Here is a 16,548-nt window from a genome sequence, read left to right as displayed (position 1 = left end):
GTTGAGTGTCCTGGTAAGAAAGATACATTGTAGAGTACATGTTACCCAACATATACTGAAGTGGCAAAGAAGCATCTCTTTGACTGTTATTTTTACCAAATTTTCTTTACTTCAGAAAATCTGCACTTAAAAAATTACGTGTTTGTATTGTATTGTAAGTTTATTCTGCCGCTGAACGTGTCTTCGCCTCCGTAAATACAAAGAGGAAACATCGAATTTTGGAATCCACAAAGTTTGTCGTGGCCATCTAAAGACATACTGAAATCAGTCGTCAGCTGGTGTATTTGGAGGCTGTGTCAGTGGTGCGCTGCTAGGAAACTGTGAACGACAAATCTATTTTGATAAAGATTTTTCCGAAATTTAGTGTCTGTTTAGTTGTTAGTTGTAGATAAGGAGAACTTTACTTTAAAACCCAAATATCCAACAGCAACAAGGATCCCATGGGAATATGGTCCACACTAAAAAAGTTACTACCGAAATCTTCAAAATCTCCTAATACCATTGAAATTGATAAGAAAATAATAACATCTCCAGTCAAAATTGCTAACTATTTTCATTCATATTTTGCTACAATTGGCTCTAAACTTGGTGAAACTCAGTCCAATTTACAGTCTGTCTACGGGCCATCATTAAGTAGTTCTACCTTTAAAACCCAACCCGTCAAAACTTCATCAGTGCTTAGGGAACTGAAATCTTTAAAGATTAATAAGGGAGCAGGGCTGGATAACATCCCTCCTCGCCTTTTGAGAGTAGCGGTTGATATTATTGCACCATCACTAACTTACATTTTCAACCTATCGCTAGGGTTTCTTTCCCCAAGACCTAAAAGTAGCCAAAGTGACTCCTCTTTATAAATCAGGTGCAAAGGATGAAGTTGAAAATTACCGTCCAATATCCGTGCTGCCAATTGTGGCAAAGGTATTTCAAAAAGAAGTTCACAATCAGTTCTATAAATACTTGATGGACAACAATCTTCTACATTCCTCTCAGCACGGTTTCCGTAAGAAAAGATCAACACAAACAGCCTTGATAAAAGTCGTTGATGAGTGGTTGTACAATATTAACAATGGTCAAGTTTCAGAAGTTTAATTCCTCGATCTTGCAAAGGCCTTCGATACCGTAAAGTATAGTATTCTGGCGAGAAAACTCCAAGCTCTTGGAGTTACTGGGCTTGATTTAGACTGGTTTATTTCATATCTTGACAATCGACAACAGCAAGTATTTTTTAACGGTTTGCTTTCGTCCACCGAACATATCCTATCAGGGGTTCCCCAAGGCTCGGCCCTGGGGCCTCCACTTTCCTTGGTCTACATAAATGACCTTCCTTCTTATATCTCTGTTTGCAGACGACACTGCCTTGTATTATTCTTCTAATAATACAGATGAGATACTAAGAAGGCTTAATGATGACCTTGAAAACGTATCCAGATGGATAAAATTGAATGGATTAGCGTTAAACCACAAGAAGAGTGAGTACTTGGTCATTGGTTCACCACAGAAACTTAACCGTGTTCAATTTGGCACATTAATGCTAGATGGGATCGCAATAAAGAGAGTAGAGACCTTCAAATACCTTGGAGTTGTACTTGACAGTAATATTTCTTGGTCAAGCCATATCGACAACTTGTGTAACAAGGTCTCCTCAAGAATCGGTATCCTTAATTGCATAATGCCTTGCCTCACATTACCATTAGCTCAAACTATGTATAAGTCAACTTTTCAGCCCTTATTTGACTACTGCGCAGCAGTCTGGGACACATGCAGTGAGACATTATCTCTACGACTACAGAGACTGCAAAATCGTGCTGGGAGAGTTATCCTCTTGACTGATAATCGCACCCCGTCTGCCTTACTACGAGCTAAGCTCAACTGGTCGACATTACAACAGAGAAGAAAGTGCAATAAATCCATTCTTACTTATAAATGCTTAAATAATCAGCTAGAATGGCTTAATACAAACTACTTACGCCATTCAGAAATACACAATTATAATACTAGCAACAAAGACAAGTTTGTTTTTTTCTTAAACCAAGAACTGAATACATGAAACGTACTTTTAAGTACACAAGTATTACCTAATAGAACACATTTTCTAAGAATATCTAAAACTCTGCTTCTGTGTCAAGCTTTAAATAGCGAAATAATATTGTAATCATTTTATCATTTAATTTTATCATTGTGTCAAGTTTTAAAAGGAAAATCAGCACAATGTTATTGTCTTAATTTCATAGTTTTGAGGTGTTCATAATCTATGTTTATATTTATTGGTGTCGTATATTGTACATTATTTTATAATTGTATTTATTTATGTCAGGGACACCTGGCAGAACAGACTGCTGAATGGTGTTCCCTGGTTAAATAAAGCTCATTATTATTATTAGAATGATTAAGTTTTGAGTATTAAGGTCTGAAAGCATAATCTCTCAATAAGGGCCTTTTTAAATCTTTAAAAAGTTAAAAAGTTATTTAGTCATCACTCGCGTATTATGCAACCTGACTGATGACGATGGGAGCTGCAAAGTTCATTTTACCTGGATCATTTTTGTTGTAATACGATGTTGGCCGGCCGGAGATGACTCTTACAATTGGACTGAGTCATGACGGGCCGGAAAGTATGGATCTCTCATGGCCTCGACTCAAGTATTTTCCCGACTGACCCTGCTACAAAATGAAGTCAATAGGACATACATGGTCGTGAATGCCTTATTTCGAGATTAAAATCATAAGTATTCTATCGTTAGAATGTCAACGCGAAACTCTTCGCAGACCTCTTTTCACTCGCCACCCCCCAACCCCCTTGGAAAAAAATCATGCTTCAGTGAAAAAAATTGACCACGCTAATCACACGGAAACGAATATAATTAACAAATGGTAAACACCACAGCGTACACTATTGAGTTATGGATGCACGCGGGAGGTTGCTAAGCACGAAAGAAGCGTAAGAGTCGAGCGACTCTAGCTTCATGAGTCAAGAAGCTAGAGTCGCTCTCGGCTATCGTCTCGAGCGACTCTTACGCTTCTTTCGTGCTTAGCAACCTCCCGCGTGCATCCATAACTCAATAGTGTACGCTGTGGTGTTTACCATTTGTTTTATAACATAACATTGATACATTGTAGCTAAAGAGTTCCCTTTTATTTAACAAATCTTACGTGACCAGAAAAAACAAGCGCGCGGAAAAATAATCTTTGCATTTGCTCACGTCAGCAGCGTATACCCATGGGCAAATGGGGGACGCTAAATTGACCAATCAGAGCGCGCGCTTTACTTTGGTTATGTTATAACTCACGTTGTAACCAACTTTCAACACTCACACTGACCCAACATTAGCATATCGTTTATTGATACGGTGGCGAGCGTTACAAGATCATATGCGAATAGGGAGTTATAGCAATGAATAAATGGAAGATTTAAATCATGAAAGGTTGAAAGAGATATCTCGAGTAGTTCTTAAATTTTTCACAAATTTTTCACGGCTTCGCCTGTTCCTGTTCGTAAGTCCGGCCGAGCGTTTACGGTCATCGGCCCCTGTAACTTCGGCTTATAAATACAGGCGTTTAGTCATACTTGTAAAACTCCCTGAAGAAGTCTACGACAGTTAGACGAAACGCGTAGAAAAATACAACAAGTTTTACAACTACTGTTCGCAGAAGTGCTGCTCACTAGTCTATAATTAAAAAATTGTTAAAAAAGTGTAAAATAACCATTTGAAAATTGTCTATAAATGTTATTTTCAGTCAAATGCAAATAATACAATGGAAACTCACTCGCCAGTTTTTTTCAGTCCAAAATAATACGGAAAGTCTAAATGTTCCCTCTGCGTTTATTTTTTACCCAAAATAAGGGGACTACGCTTCCCCTTGCCCCTCCCATAGATCCGCCACTGATTAATAATGACTGGTCTCTAATTACACCATGAAAATCAATAATTAAACAGTTTAGAATCTCTTGATGAACATCTGTATGAGATTGAAGGTTTCAAATGTAAATGCTTAGTTGAACGTTTAGTTGAAATTATAATTAACTTGAAACTTAAGCTCAATTAGAGTTCAATTAGAACTGGAACGAGCAAACATTGTGTCACGCAACTTTAAGAAATTTGCCTTTTTGTTAATTGATCCTTATTGACACGCTTTCGTTGTGTTTGCAAGAGGAACACCTATTCTTTTGAAAGCTCCACTACAGAAACGAGGACCATGAGTGTAGATGGGGATCGACAACGCAATCAAGTCTTCACAGACGCTGAAAATTACATCAAACAAGCTAGTGAGGTGCTACAACGAGGAGCAGCAAGACCTCGCCACGAGAAGGAGGCGATCGACGCCATGTCGAAAAAGTTAGAACATGTTCATTTTTTCATATGTGTGAATGAACATGTTCATTCACACATATGTTTCATATGTTTGTTGATGTTCATTTTTGTTCGACTATATAGCTGAATGTTGGCGGTCATCGCTTTACTACAGGTATTCAAACGCTGACCAAAGATCCAAACTCGATGCTGACCGCCATGTTCTTAGGGAAGTTTAAGATTAAACCTTCTAATGATGGCGCTTTCTTTATCTACCGAGAAGGAACACATTTCCAGTTTATGCTCAATTATCTTCGCACTGGGAAATTAACTCTGCCAGTAGGAGCAACATTTCTAGACGAACTTGCCGAGGAAGCTGAGTTCAACCAGATCCAAGGGATACTGGGCGAGTTAGCGTCTAAGGCGCCGAAGTATTTTGAAGATTCAGTGATACTGACGAATGAGGAGCGAGAGAAGATTGCAAACATAAAATACTTTAGAGATTTTTTCAAGCTTTTTGAGACTCTACAACAAAAAGGATCGAGGCTGTGTGAAACGGAATGGAACGGAAATTGCAATAATTTATTACGGACTTCAACCCGAACCCGCGCATTCGAAGCAAAAGAGGGGACGAAAATCGTCTGCACTGCAAGTATCCTGGAAAGTTCCATACATTTTCTTAGACTAAAAGTCTAAGAAAATGTATGGGGCTTTTTGAGCGTTCCAGGCAGCTTTCCTGTAAGGCGTCATAATCTTGTTGCTGCTGACATCGATGTGACAGATAATTGCTTTTACAGTGTTTTCTTTGCCGGCTTAGATTGTTATCAAGTTTCAATAAGACGGCTCTCATTTTCCACGAGAACAATAAAGTTTTTGTAAATTACGAGATCGGATGCACGTACTGTTTCAACTAATTCGCTCTTCTTGCTTGGGAATACATTAAGAAAATGTCGGCGGACCTTGAGGCCTCCACCAAGCTGGAAATACCAAATAAACGGGAGGTAAAATCGCGAAAAAATACTCCCAAGGAGAAACGTAAACAAAGTAGAGAATGGTGAAAGCGGAAGCGACAGCAGAAGAAAGCGGGTAATCTGGCTTAAGTTCTGCCTGGCATCAATGGTGGACCAAATGTGGCTGAGACAAACTTGATAGATAAAAAATCATTTTCTCCAAATCTGGATACAAAACAGGTAGGCAACGAAAGCGGACTTATCATGCTTAAGGCTAATTCTAAAGAAGAAATGGAAAGTAATGTGAAGCGACCATGATTAACAACCGTTTTAGATGTAAATTATTCAAGTTCAGCAACAATGCTTCGGAGGGCGCTTGGAGACGATGCAAGACGCAGGCGAGCTCAATATTCAATGCCGTTTTTGGCACAGACAACTTTCAAACGTATTGGTAGTCAGAAAAATATCCATTTGAAGAGTCATCACGAGACTCAGGTAAACAGAAGTTCAAATATTCGAAAAGGCTGGTTGCTATGGAGTGACGTCATAAACCGGCTAAGTGTATTTGCTGCCTTATGTTTTGATGTGAATGTTGGTTTTGTGGTGTATCAGAACTTGATACCGTTAAATTTCATTAAAGATCCAGCAAAGTGCCTGAGTTTGATTTTGCAGCTTATAGTGGTTGATGGAAGATGCATTTAAAGTTAAATTTCCCGTAGGTACTATAAGTTGGAATCACCTGAAACCACCGATGAAACCACCGATGAAACCACCTGAAACCATCTGAAGCCCCCAAGGAAACCATCTGAAATTACGTATATAATGCCCTACAGTACAGAATAGGCACCACAAACAGGTCTTCAAAGAAGCATACATACATACATACATACATACATACATACATACATACATACATACATACATACATAAACTTTATTTATCCTCGGATTTTAGATTAGCTTATAAGCTAGTATCTCCGATCCTAATTACTACTTTAAAATTACAGCAAGAACAGGTTAAAAGATAAAAATAATTCATAATATAATAATATAATAATCGTTAATATAATAATGTGATATAAATGTAATATTAACAGAAATTGTGCACTGACAGTTTGCTCTTAAATTCGCTATAGTCTACAGTCTTTCTAAAGTGGTCAGAGAGGGAGTTCCAATACTTAACAGATGAATAGCTAAAAGAATTTAGACCACATGTGGTTGTAAACGGCTTAGGAAGTGATAAAATATTCGTGCCCCTTAGGGAGTAAGCAGTAGATCTTAGCTTGATTAGTTGTTTCAGATAGCACGGATATTTACCAAGATGGAGACAGTTGAATATACAAATCATCATATTTTAAATCCTCCTGTCGGCTAAACCACACACACCTGCCTTGTCTAAAAGATCATCGTAGTTCGAGTCCCAGTCCTTTAAAACAAATCTTAAAATACGTCTATTTAAGGTGTCCAGTTTAACAGAGTCCTCTGAGTTACAAAAGTGCCATATCATTGAACAGTAGTGAAAATGGGGTAACATAAACGTTTTATAAAGGCGAAGCATAGTTTCGGTAGAAATAAGTTTGCCAAATCTTTTGAGGACACTGAACTGATTATTTATTTTTTTTTACATACAGAGGATATGTGTTCCTTGAAGTTAAGTTCATTATCAAGAATTATTCCAAAAAGTGTTAGGCATCTTATGGTTGAGAAGGAGAAAGGGTTATCGGTTTTGCCAAGAACCATCCCTTGGTGTTTAGCGGGGTTGGCTTTCATCCCATTGTCTTCGAACCATTTGTTTGCTATTTGTACATCATGATTGATCCGCTGTTCCAAGGCTACTGGGTCTACGTCAGATGTGTGCAGTTGGCAGTCATCAGCATATGTGTTTAGTTTTACGGACTTAATGTGAAAGATGAGGTCATTGAGGAACATGTTGAAAAACAGGGGTCCCAGGACGCTGCCTTGGGGCACACCACGCTTCACGCTCATCCAATCCGAATAAGTATCACCAATTTTCATATATATAATTTTCATATATATTTTAATATATATGAAATATATATAAATATATATAAATATATATATATATATATATATATATATATATATATATATATATATATATATATATTTACGGGAATATGCGAATTCATTGCTTGACAAAGCACTTGCGTGACAATAACAACATGCGATCGCGAATGCAAAGAAACTGTTTTAAATCGAAAGAAATACGTGAAGTTTTTTCAACGGGATCATGCAAATTATATATGAAAAAGCCCAGGTAGGCCTGAAGATTTTCAGACTTCCTAAGGAAATTTTGAACATTGTGTTTCTTTTTAATCAGAGACGAATTTATAGCGTGACCTAGAATTTCACTGGCTTCGTTATTGCAAAAGTGAAATATATGTGGATTTTTTGCAAGGTATTTTACTGCAAATGACAGAACATCGCTGATGAATGGTGGCTTTAACTTCCACTGCCTAAGTAAATTTCAGGTGGTTTCAGATGGTTTCAGGTGATTCCAACCTTCAATACCTACGTTAAATTTCCAGGTTATTTATGTCTGCCAATCTTGACTCTTCATATTTTTTTATTTTTGCAATGTTTTTTTGTTACATGTCTAGCCATGTTATGCTACTCAAGCAAAAAGGTGGTGATGCTTACAAATATATCAATGAACTTTGCCACCGAGGCCGGATTGGACGCAGAGTGCTGTGTATTCTGCAAAGTTATTTAGGTAGGTTATACCTGCAATTGCTAAATGACATGCATCATAGCAGAATTCTACTGTAACACAAAACATTTTCAGGTTACCAGTATTTGTGATGCAATTTATTTGTAATCAATTAGTGACAGCTTTCTTGGCTTTCTTGACTTTATGGAAAGGCAGAAATCTGTCCACAAACATGAACATATTTTATCTGTGGTGAACAGTGATTATATATCTACAACTAGTAGTGAATATTATATGACTTTAGCCAAGTTAATTTATTATTACGCCGTACGTGCACTTTATTGATAGGAATGTGCCTGTCCTGATGTTCCTCGTGGGGAAGCCTGTGCTGAGTGTTTCCCAAAGAGCAATGCAAATATTGGGGGGTAGGTACAACTCTGCATTTCCGTATTGACATGCATAAAACGTTCAGCTTGCAGTATGGTACTTCACTTTCTATTTGGAACCCATGTTTTTAAATCTCACTTGGGATACTCAGTTTGACAGACAGTTACCAGCAGAAATATGGTAGGTTTGGATTATAAAGGTGGAAACTAAATTCACTGTTTTTTTTTTCTGTCTGTTTCAGATGGACTGGGTTAAGAGATGACTTGCTCTTTCCCCTTGAAGAGGAACCATGTGATGTCAATTTATGTGCTATGCATGCAATGTATAACATTTGAATTTTTAAATTGTGTGCACCCATTGTAGTATGGCACAATCAACATTTTCTTTTAAAGAAATCTATTTTCTTGAAGTTTAATCCTGTAATAATAATCTTTTGTTTAGTGTTGCTTGATCACTTCTAAGATATATATTTATTTGACATATTTCTTTGATTAATATAGCATTCAGTGTAATGCCAGAGGGCTTCTGGGATATATAGCAAACTTAGTTTTTCATTCACGGTTAATAGAGGGAAATGTTGTCTTTCCTTTCTGGTTCACCCAGGTTGAATTCCTGGCATTCAATGTAATGCCTGAGTGCTTCAGGGATATATAACATACTTAGCTTTTCATTCATGGTTAATATAGCGAAGTGTTGTCTATCCTTTCTGGTTCACCCAGGCTGAAGTCCTGGCATTCACAGTGATGCCAGAGCACTTCTGGGATATATAACATACTTAGCTTTTCTCTCACGGTCAGTATAGGGAAGTGTTGCATATACTTTCTGGTTCACCCAGGCTGAAGTCCTGGCATTCAGTGTAATGCCTGAGCACTTCTGGGATATATAACATACTTAGTTTTTCATTCATGGTCAATCTTGGGAAGTGTTGTCTATCCTTTCTGGTTCACTCAGGCTGGTCCTGGTATTCATTGTAATGCCTGAGCGCTTCTGGGATATATAACATACTTAGATTTTCATTGATGATTAATATAGGGAAGTGTTGTCTATCCTTTCTGGTTCACCCAGGCTGAAGTCCTGGCATTCAGAGTAATGCCTGAACGCTTCTAGGACACATGACATACTTAGTTTTTCATTCACGAATATTATAGGGAAGTGTTGTCTATCCTTTGTGGTTCACCCAGGCTGAAGTCCTGACATTCAGTGTAATGCGTGAGCGCTTCTGGGATATATAACATACTTAGTGTTTCATTCATGGTCAATCTTGGGAAGTGTTGTCTATCCTTTCTGGTTCACACAGGCTGAAGTCCTGGTATTTAGTGTAATTAATGCCTGAGTGCTTCAGGGATATATAACATACTCAGCTTTTCAGTCATGGTTAATATAGGGAAGTGTTGTCTATCTTTTCTGGTTCACCCAGGCTGAAGTCCTGATATTAAGAGTAATGCCTTAGTGCTTCTGGAATACATAACATACTTAGTTTCTTTGACAATCACAGGTTAATCACGGGTTAATCAAGGGAATTGTTGCCTATTCTTACTGGTTCACCCAGGCAGAAGTCCTGGCATTCATTGTAATGCCTTAGCGCTACTAGGATATATGAAATACTTAGGTTTTCATTCATGGTTAATATAGGGAAGTGTTTTCTATCCTTTCTGGTTCACCCAGGCTGAAGTCCTGGCATTCAGAGTAATACCTAAGCACTTCTGGGATATATAACATGAAGAAATTCTTGTGACTCAAACTGTTCTGCTCTTTGAGCTCTTCACCTATCTACAGCAGAGCGACAATAATAAATGGTCATTTGAGACACAAATTTGAAAAACAGTTTCATTTACTGCTAGAAGGCGCCCTGCAAACCGCGACGGGAAGAGAACTTCAAAACACAAAATGCTGCGAAAAAAAAGTCAATGAATAAATCAAGGCAAAACAAAAGCTGGTACATTTCTTTGCGAAGCTAGATCATAAAACTTCCGATGCGACATTTTTGTAGGACGTAAACACACAACAACGACTGATTTCCTGACAAACTGGGCAATACGAGATAACATGAATTATGCAACAACACGAAATAACGCGTATTTCCTTGAATAGGCGCCCACCCCTCGGCCATCCAAACTTCAAATGCGCTGGAATTTTTCTTGTTGACGAAGGGGCGTCTCTGGGTGTGCCACCTTAAAGTACAGCCTAATGACTATGATCATATAAAGAGTTTAAAAATACAGAATTACTGGGTTATACTGCACTTTTGGGTGTGCCACCTTAAAGTACAGCCTATTGACAATGATCAGAGAAAGAGTGTAAAAGTACAAAAAATGCTGGGTTAAACTGCACTTTTGGGTGTGCCACCTTAAAGTACAGCCTATTGACTCCGATCAGAGAAAGAGTGTAAAAATACAAAAATGCTGGGTTATACTGCACTTTTGGGTGTGCCACCTTAAAGTACAGACTACTGACTACGATCATATAAAGAGTTGAAAAATACAGAATTGCTGGGTTAAACTGCACTTTTGGGTGTGCCACCTTAAAGTACCACCTATTGACTACGATCAGACAAAGAGTGTAAAAATACAAAAATGCTGGGTTATACGGCACTTTTGGGTGTGCCACCTTAAAGTACAGACTACTGACTACGATCATATAAAGAATTTAAAAATACAGAAATGCTGGGTTATACTGCACTTTTGGGTGTGCCACCTTAAAGTACAGACTACTGACTACGATCATATAAAAAATTTAAAAATACAGAAATGCTGGGTTATACTGCACTTTTGGGTGTGCCACCTTAAAGTACAGACTACTGACTACGATCATATAAAGAATTTAAAAATACAGAAATATTGGGTTATACAGCACTTTTGGGTGTGCCACCTTAAAGTACAGACTACTGACTAAAATCATATAGAGAATTTAAAAATACAGAAATGCTGGGTTAAACTGCACTTTTGGGTGTGCCACCTTAAAGTACAGACTATTGACTACGATCAGAGAAAGAGTGTAAAAATACAATAATGCTGGGTTATACTGCACTTTTGGGTGTGCCACCTTAAAGTACAGCCTATTGACTACGATCAGAGAAAGAGTGTAAAAATACAAAAATGCTGGGTTATACTGCACTTTTGGGTGTGCCACCTTAAAGTACAGACTACTGACTACGATCATATAAAGAATTTAAAAATACAGAAATGCTGGGTTATACTACACTTTTGGGTGTGCCACCTTAGAGTACAGACTACTGACTACGATCATATAAAAAATTTAAAAATACAGAAATGCTGCCTTATACTGCACTTTTGGGTGTGCCACTTTAAAGTACAGACTACTGACTACGATCATATAAAGAATTTAAAAATACAGAAATGCTGGGTTATACTGCACTTTTGGGTGTGCCACCTTAAGTACAGTCTATTGACTACAATCATAGAAAGAGTGTAAAAGTACAAAAAATGCTGGGTTACACTGCACTTTTGGGTGTGCCACCTTAACGTACAAACTACTGACTACAATCATATAAAGAGTTTAAAAATAGAGAAATGCTGGGTTATACAGCACTTTTGGGTGTGCCACCTTAAAGTACAGCCTTTTGACTACGATCCTGGAAAGAGTGTAAAAATACAATAATGCTGGGTTATACTGCACTTTTGGGTGTGCCACCTTAAAGTACAGCCTGTTGAATATGATCAGAGAAAGAGTGTAAAAATACAATAATGCTGGGTTACACTGCACTTTTGGGCGTGCCACCTTAAAGTACAGACTACTGACTACAATCATATAAAGAGTTGAAAAATACAGAATTGCTGGGTTATACTGCACTCTTGGGTGTGCCATCTTAAAGTACAGCCTATTGACTATGGTCATAGAAAGAGTGTAAAAATACAAAAATGCTGGGTTATACTGCACTTTTGGGTGTGCCACCTTAAAGTACAGTCTATTGACTACAATTATAGAGAGAGTGTAAAAATACAAAAATACTGGGTTATACTGTACTTTTGGGTGTGCCACCTTAAAGTACAGTCTACTAAATAAGATCATAGAAAGAGTGTAAAAATACAAAAATGCTGGGTTATACTGCACTTTAGGGTGTGCCACCTAAAGTACAGACTTCTACATATGATTAATAGGAAAGGTAATAAATACTAAATACTAAATAAGAAAGGTAACTAGTGCATACTGTGAAATTGAAAAGGAAGCAAGTACTTACAAATGGTGCCCATTTCAAAAGCGCTCTCCGACGAAACATCTGAGCGCTGCACAATATAAACCACACCTCATAACTTAAAGAAAAATAAGCAAGAACTGTTGAACCACAAGTGAAGGTACTTGCCAATGCCACCTCTGGTATCAAAGACTTACATCAACACGGGACTGACAAAATGTAACACAGTTAAGAATAAAATTCTTAACTGTGTTTACATCTGTGTAGGAGAGCTTCAACTTGTCCAGTGGGAGGGAGAATCCCACAATCTCTTCAAGGGTTTGAAGAATTTCAAATTCTGTTGGACCTGAAACGTGTTTTATCACAATAGGAAAAATAATAGATATACCCACAAAGTGAATCAATTGTAAAATACACACAAAGCCAATAATTTGACCACTCACGCACCCGACATAGAACTAACATGAATATTCTGCTTTGAAATAGCAGACTCCTGGCCACTCTTCTTCTTAACAGAAATGCTATCACCATGAAAAGACTCTGGGCCAAAGCACTTCAGGGCTTGATTGGCTTCTGGAAGTGAACCAATCTTGTAGGCAATCAGACCAATGGATGCAAGCAACTGCTCTGTATTGCGCATCTCCATATGTAGTGCACACAACTGAATGTTAGTAAGCTCTTCATCAAGGAGAAAAAGGAGATCATCCTGGATTCCAGTTGATCTGCAAATTATGGATAACAATGGTGCATTTACAATAATTATATTAAACAACAACAAACATATGAAACATATGTATGAACTGCGGTTATGAAACGTATATGTGCACGATCCTTCGCAGTAAAGCACTATTTGAGCAATAGTGAAAATCAGACCTGAAAAAAATTTCAGGCCTGTACGGGATTCGAACCACTGACCTCTGCGATACTAGTGCAGCGCTCTACCAATTGAGCTAACAAGCCATACAGGCGTGAAATTTTTTCAGGTCTGATTTTCACTATTGCTCAAATAGTGCTTTACTGCGAAGGATCGTGCACATATACGTTTCATAACCGCAGTCCATACATATGTTTCATATGTTTGTTGTTGTTTGATTTATCTTCTACGGGTTTATGTCGAATTAATTTGATGGCCTGCTCCCAGTTGGCTTGTTAGCTCAATTGGTAGAGCGCTGCACTAGTATCGCAGAGGTCAGTGGTTCGAATCCCATACAGGCCTGAAATTTTTTTTTTTTCAGGTCTGATTTTCACTATTGCTCAAATAGTGCTTTACTGCGAAGGATCGTGCACATATACGTTAAATAATTATATTGTAAATGGGTACCCCAAAAGGAGCAGGGATGGCATAGTGGTGAGAGCAATCGCCTCCCACCACTGTGGCCCGGGTTCAATTCCCGAACCTGGCATCACGTGTGGGTTGAGTTTGTTGGTTCTCATCCTTGCTCCGTGGGTTTTTCTCTGGGTCCTCCGGTTTTCCTCCCTCCGCAAAAACCACCGTTCCAAGTTGTGTCCCCAATTAGCTTCAAGCTAAATACCCCTGACACATTATTAAAGTTTATTATTATTATTATTATTATTTATAAATAAAAGATAAATAGTCTTATGAATATCGTGGCAATAAATAAATGGTGGAAGGTGGCTGCTCTTACCAATGCATCAACTTTGGTACCCAAAAGGCCTCAAGCACTTCCTACATAAGCCTGTGCATTATATAATGATCATGAAAGGCTAAACTTAAAGTATACCTGCCTATGTTACACTTGCTTCGTAGGCATTCTAGGCACATTTCATCTGGGGCCACTTCATGACATTTGCAACCCTAATGGGAAATGAAATTACCTCAAAATAAATTAATATTATCTTACAAAATTTTTTGGTTGCATTATTAGAGAAGACTGTAGCTTGTGTATAGTAACTGATGAACTACAACTAAAAAATGCTCATTGATCCACATGTACACCAACACAAATACTAACCCTGATTGTACTGCATATTAAGCAGAATTCTACATCTACCCCTCGACCACCAAGTTGAAAATCAAGATCCCCTTTCTTTACCAAAAGAAGGATCAGTGTTTTGTAGTCCAATGTAACTAAGATATGACAAAAAAACAACAGCAATAAAGAATGATGATCTGACATACCCCCGGTACATGTAGAAAATTAACTTATTGTTTAAAATAATGGTCACTGATAATGAAAAAAAAAAAAACCTCAATTAAGTTTCTAAAAAGAAAGTCAGCATCCTCCCTTTTATAAAGATTAAGGTTAATGTTCTTGCAAATAACCATTATGTAACAAAATGATAGAAACATCTTACCATCAAATTCTACATTGAACTTCATGCCATCAACAAAAATTCCTTGGTTCTTGATGATTCTCTTTTGTTCATTTAGATCCTTTAAAAGTACCTTCAGGCTTTCCCTATCAAAATAACATTAGGCATGAAGACAACCGATGAAACTTGTTGTTTATTCAGAGCTTATGTTGGGGTAATGTTCTTATAATGCAAAAGGATTTGCAGTTTTTTTTTTTTTGTGTGTGTGTGTGTGTGTGTGTGTGTGTGTGTGTGTGTGTGTGTGTGTGTGTGTGTGTGTGTGTGTATTTGTGTGTATTACATTTGTCGGATCTTAGAGCCAGTACTGGAAATTGAGTCAACAATACAACTATGAAAACTGTAACATATATGTTCTATAAAACTATAAGCTTTCAGTAAGGAAAGCTTTATAGGAAAGTGTCTCTACTATGCAAATTAAAAACTTTGTAACCACGTCAAGCAAAGGAGAAAAAGTATTTTAGTAACATAAAATAATAGACATTAATGATGAACCTGTTTTCTTTACAATTGGCAATGGCCAGTGGGTAAACAGACTTTGCACTCTGTATGTTGTAAACAGGGTTAAGACGGGGAACCAGGCCTACCAACACCTGATTTCCACCTGATCATAAAAAAACAATAATAGAAATGGTTATTATTTCATTCTCATTCATGGGAACAAAAATTATGCACAACCACACACTTAATCCGAGATAAAGTATTGTTTTATAATTTATGGCAGCACACTTAAACCTGACAGTCAGTATTTTACCACAAAAGGGTCTTCCATCTATCTTCATCAGAAGTTTGAGAGTTGGTGAGCACACATTATGCAGCCTTTGCTCACAGACAATCAACTCCAAAACAGGAAACAAATCCACCTGATAACCTTGTAAAGGAGAAGGCACCTTTTTCACATCCATGTATTCTTCACAAACTCCAAAGATCACTTTTTTGGCCGCCTTCATTTGGTTAAGGTTCAACAATATTGGTGTGTCAGAGGATTTCTAAAACGGAAGCCAAAGAAAGAAAGCAAAAGAAAAATTAAAAAAACAAAATTAACATGAAAAATACATCTGATATAACTGAGGTTTAAAAAAATTAGCTATTATCATAGTAACAGTAAATAATAATGAGACTAGCACTTCTTCTACCACTTTCAAGCATTAAATTTGTTACTGTGGAACTGCTTCCAAGTTGGGATAAATTAAATCTGCGTGCAGACCTATCCTTTCCAAAAGAAGCCTCTTAAGATTGATAACTAATAACAGACCTTACTTACCCCTGTCCTTCCAAGTTTGGTGATATTGATTACAGCTTGCCAAGTATTACCAGATACCCTTGCCTTGATCTTGAAATATAATAGCACCCAATCTGGAACTCGGAGGCTTTCCACGTATAAGGAAAATGTTTCATCACCAACAAGCTCTTCCACCGTCCGTTTAACTCCTTTCTTTAGGGCCACATCCTCCACAATCTTATTTACAATAGCATTGGCCTCAGGATCGCCAAAAGCACACATGCTGGAAAGCACCGTTGATAAATTTTCTCGGCTCCTTTCACAGATGCCTTGTGCATCTTGGAGAACGCGGCTCCCCCTTTTCTTAATAAGGGAAGTCTTTTCTGGGGTCTCAAAATCATTCCTTTCAGAAATCTCCTTTAGATTAGGAGAACCAAGACTGCCACTGTTTGGAGGAGTCAAATGAACCGAGACAGGCATTTCTTCCGTACTAGCTAGGCGGAGTGTTGAATTGAGGGGTCATTGTAAGGCGCCGAGCTGCACGTG

At 37.7% G+C, this 16,548-nt stretch overlaps 1 protein-coding gene across 1 annotated transcript; it reads right to left on the bottom strand.

Annotated features, from left to right (window-relative positions):
• Positions 1-10,366: 10,366 nt before the first annotated feature.
• On the bottom strand, positions 10,367-16,462 carry LOC148729507 (uncharacterized). The gene is made up of 10 exons (XM_088762834.1): positions 16,045-16,462; positions 15,535-15,769; positions 15,276-15,384; positions 14,766-14,869; positions 14,423-14,538; positions 14,192-14,265; positions 12,897-13,171; positions 12,647-12,795; positions 12,495-12,567; positions 10,367-10,487 (listed from the first exon to the last, which is right to left on the bottom strand). Exons 1-9 carry the CDS (start codon positions 16,282-16,284, stop codon positions 12,562-12,564), a joined length of 1,308 nt encoding a protein of 435 aa, XP_088618960.1. The 5' UTR covers positions 16,285-16,462; the 3' UTR covers positions 10,367-10,487; positions 12,495-12,561.
• Between the last annotated feature and the right edge of the window lie 86 nt (positions 16,463-16,548).

The sequence above is a fragment of the Stylophora pistillata genome, chromosome 6, assembly GCF_964205215.1.
Source record: "Stylophora pistillata chromosome 6, jaStyPist1.2, whole genome shotgun sequence".
Lineage (NCBI taxonomy): Eukaryota > Metazoa > Cnidaria > Anthozoa > Scleractinia > Pocilloporidae > Stylophora > Stylophora pistillata.
Note: the sequence above shows the minus strand (reverse complement) of the source record. Positions and strands in the feature narration are given on the sequence as shown.

Bases quoted from the DNA above. Each gene is read 5' to 3' on its own strand.
- LOC148729507 (XM_088762834.1), bottom strand. From the start codon at position 16,284: ATGTGTGCTTTTGGCGATCCTGAGGCCAATGCTATTGTAAATAAGATT. The intron at 14,870-15,275 runs GTTCATCATTAA...TTATTTTGATAG, and splicing joins GCCAATTGTAAAGAAAACAG to GGAAAGCCTGAAGGTACTTT. The intron at 14,539-14,765 runs GTAAGATGTTTC...GTCATATCTTAG, and splicing joins GTTCAATGTAGAATTTGATG to TTACATTGGACTACAAAACA.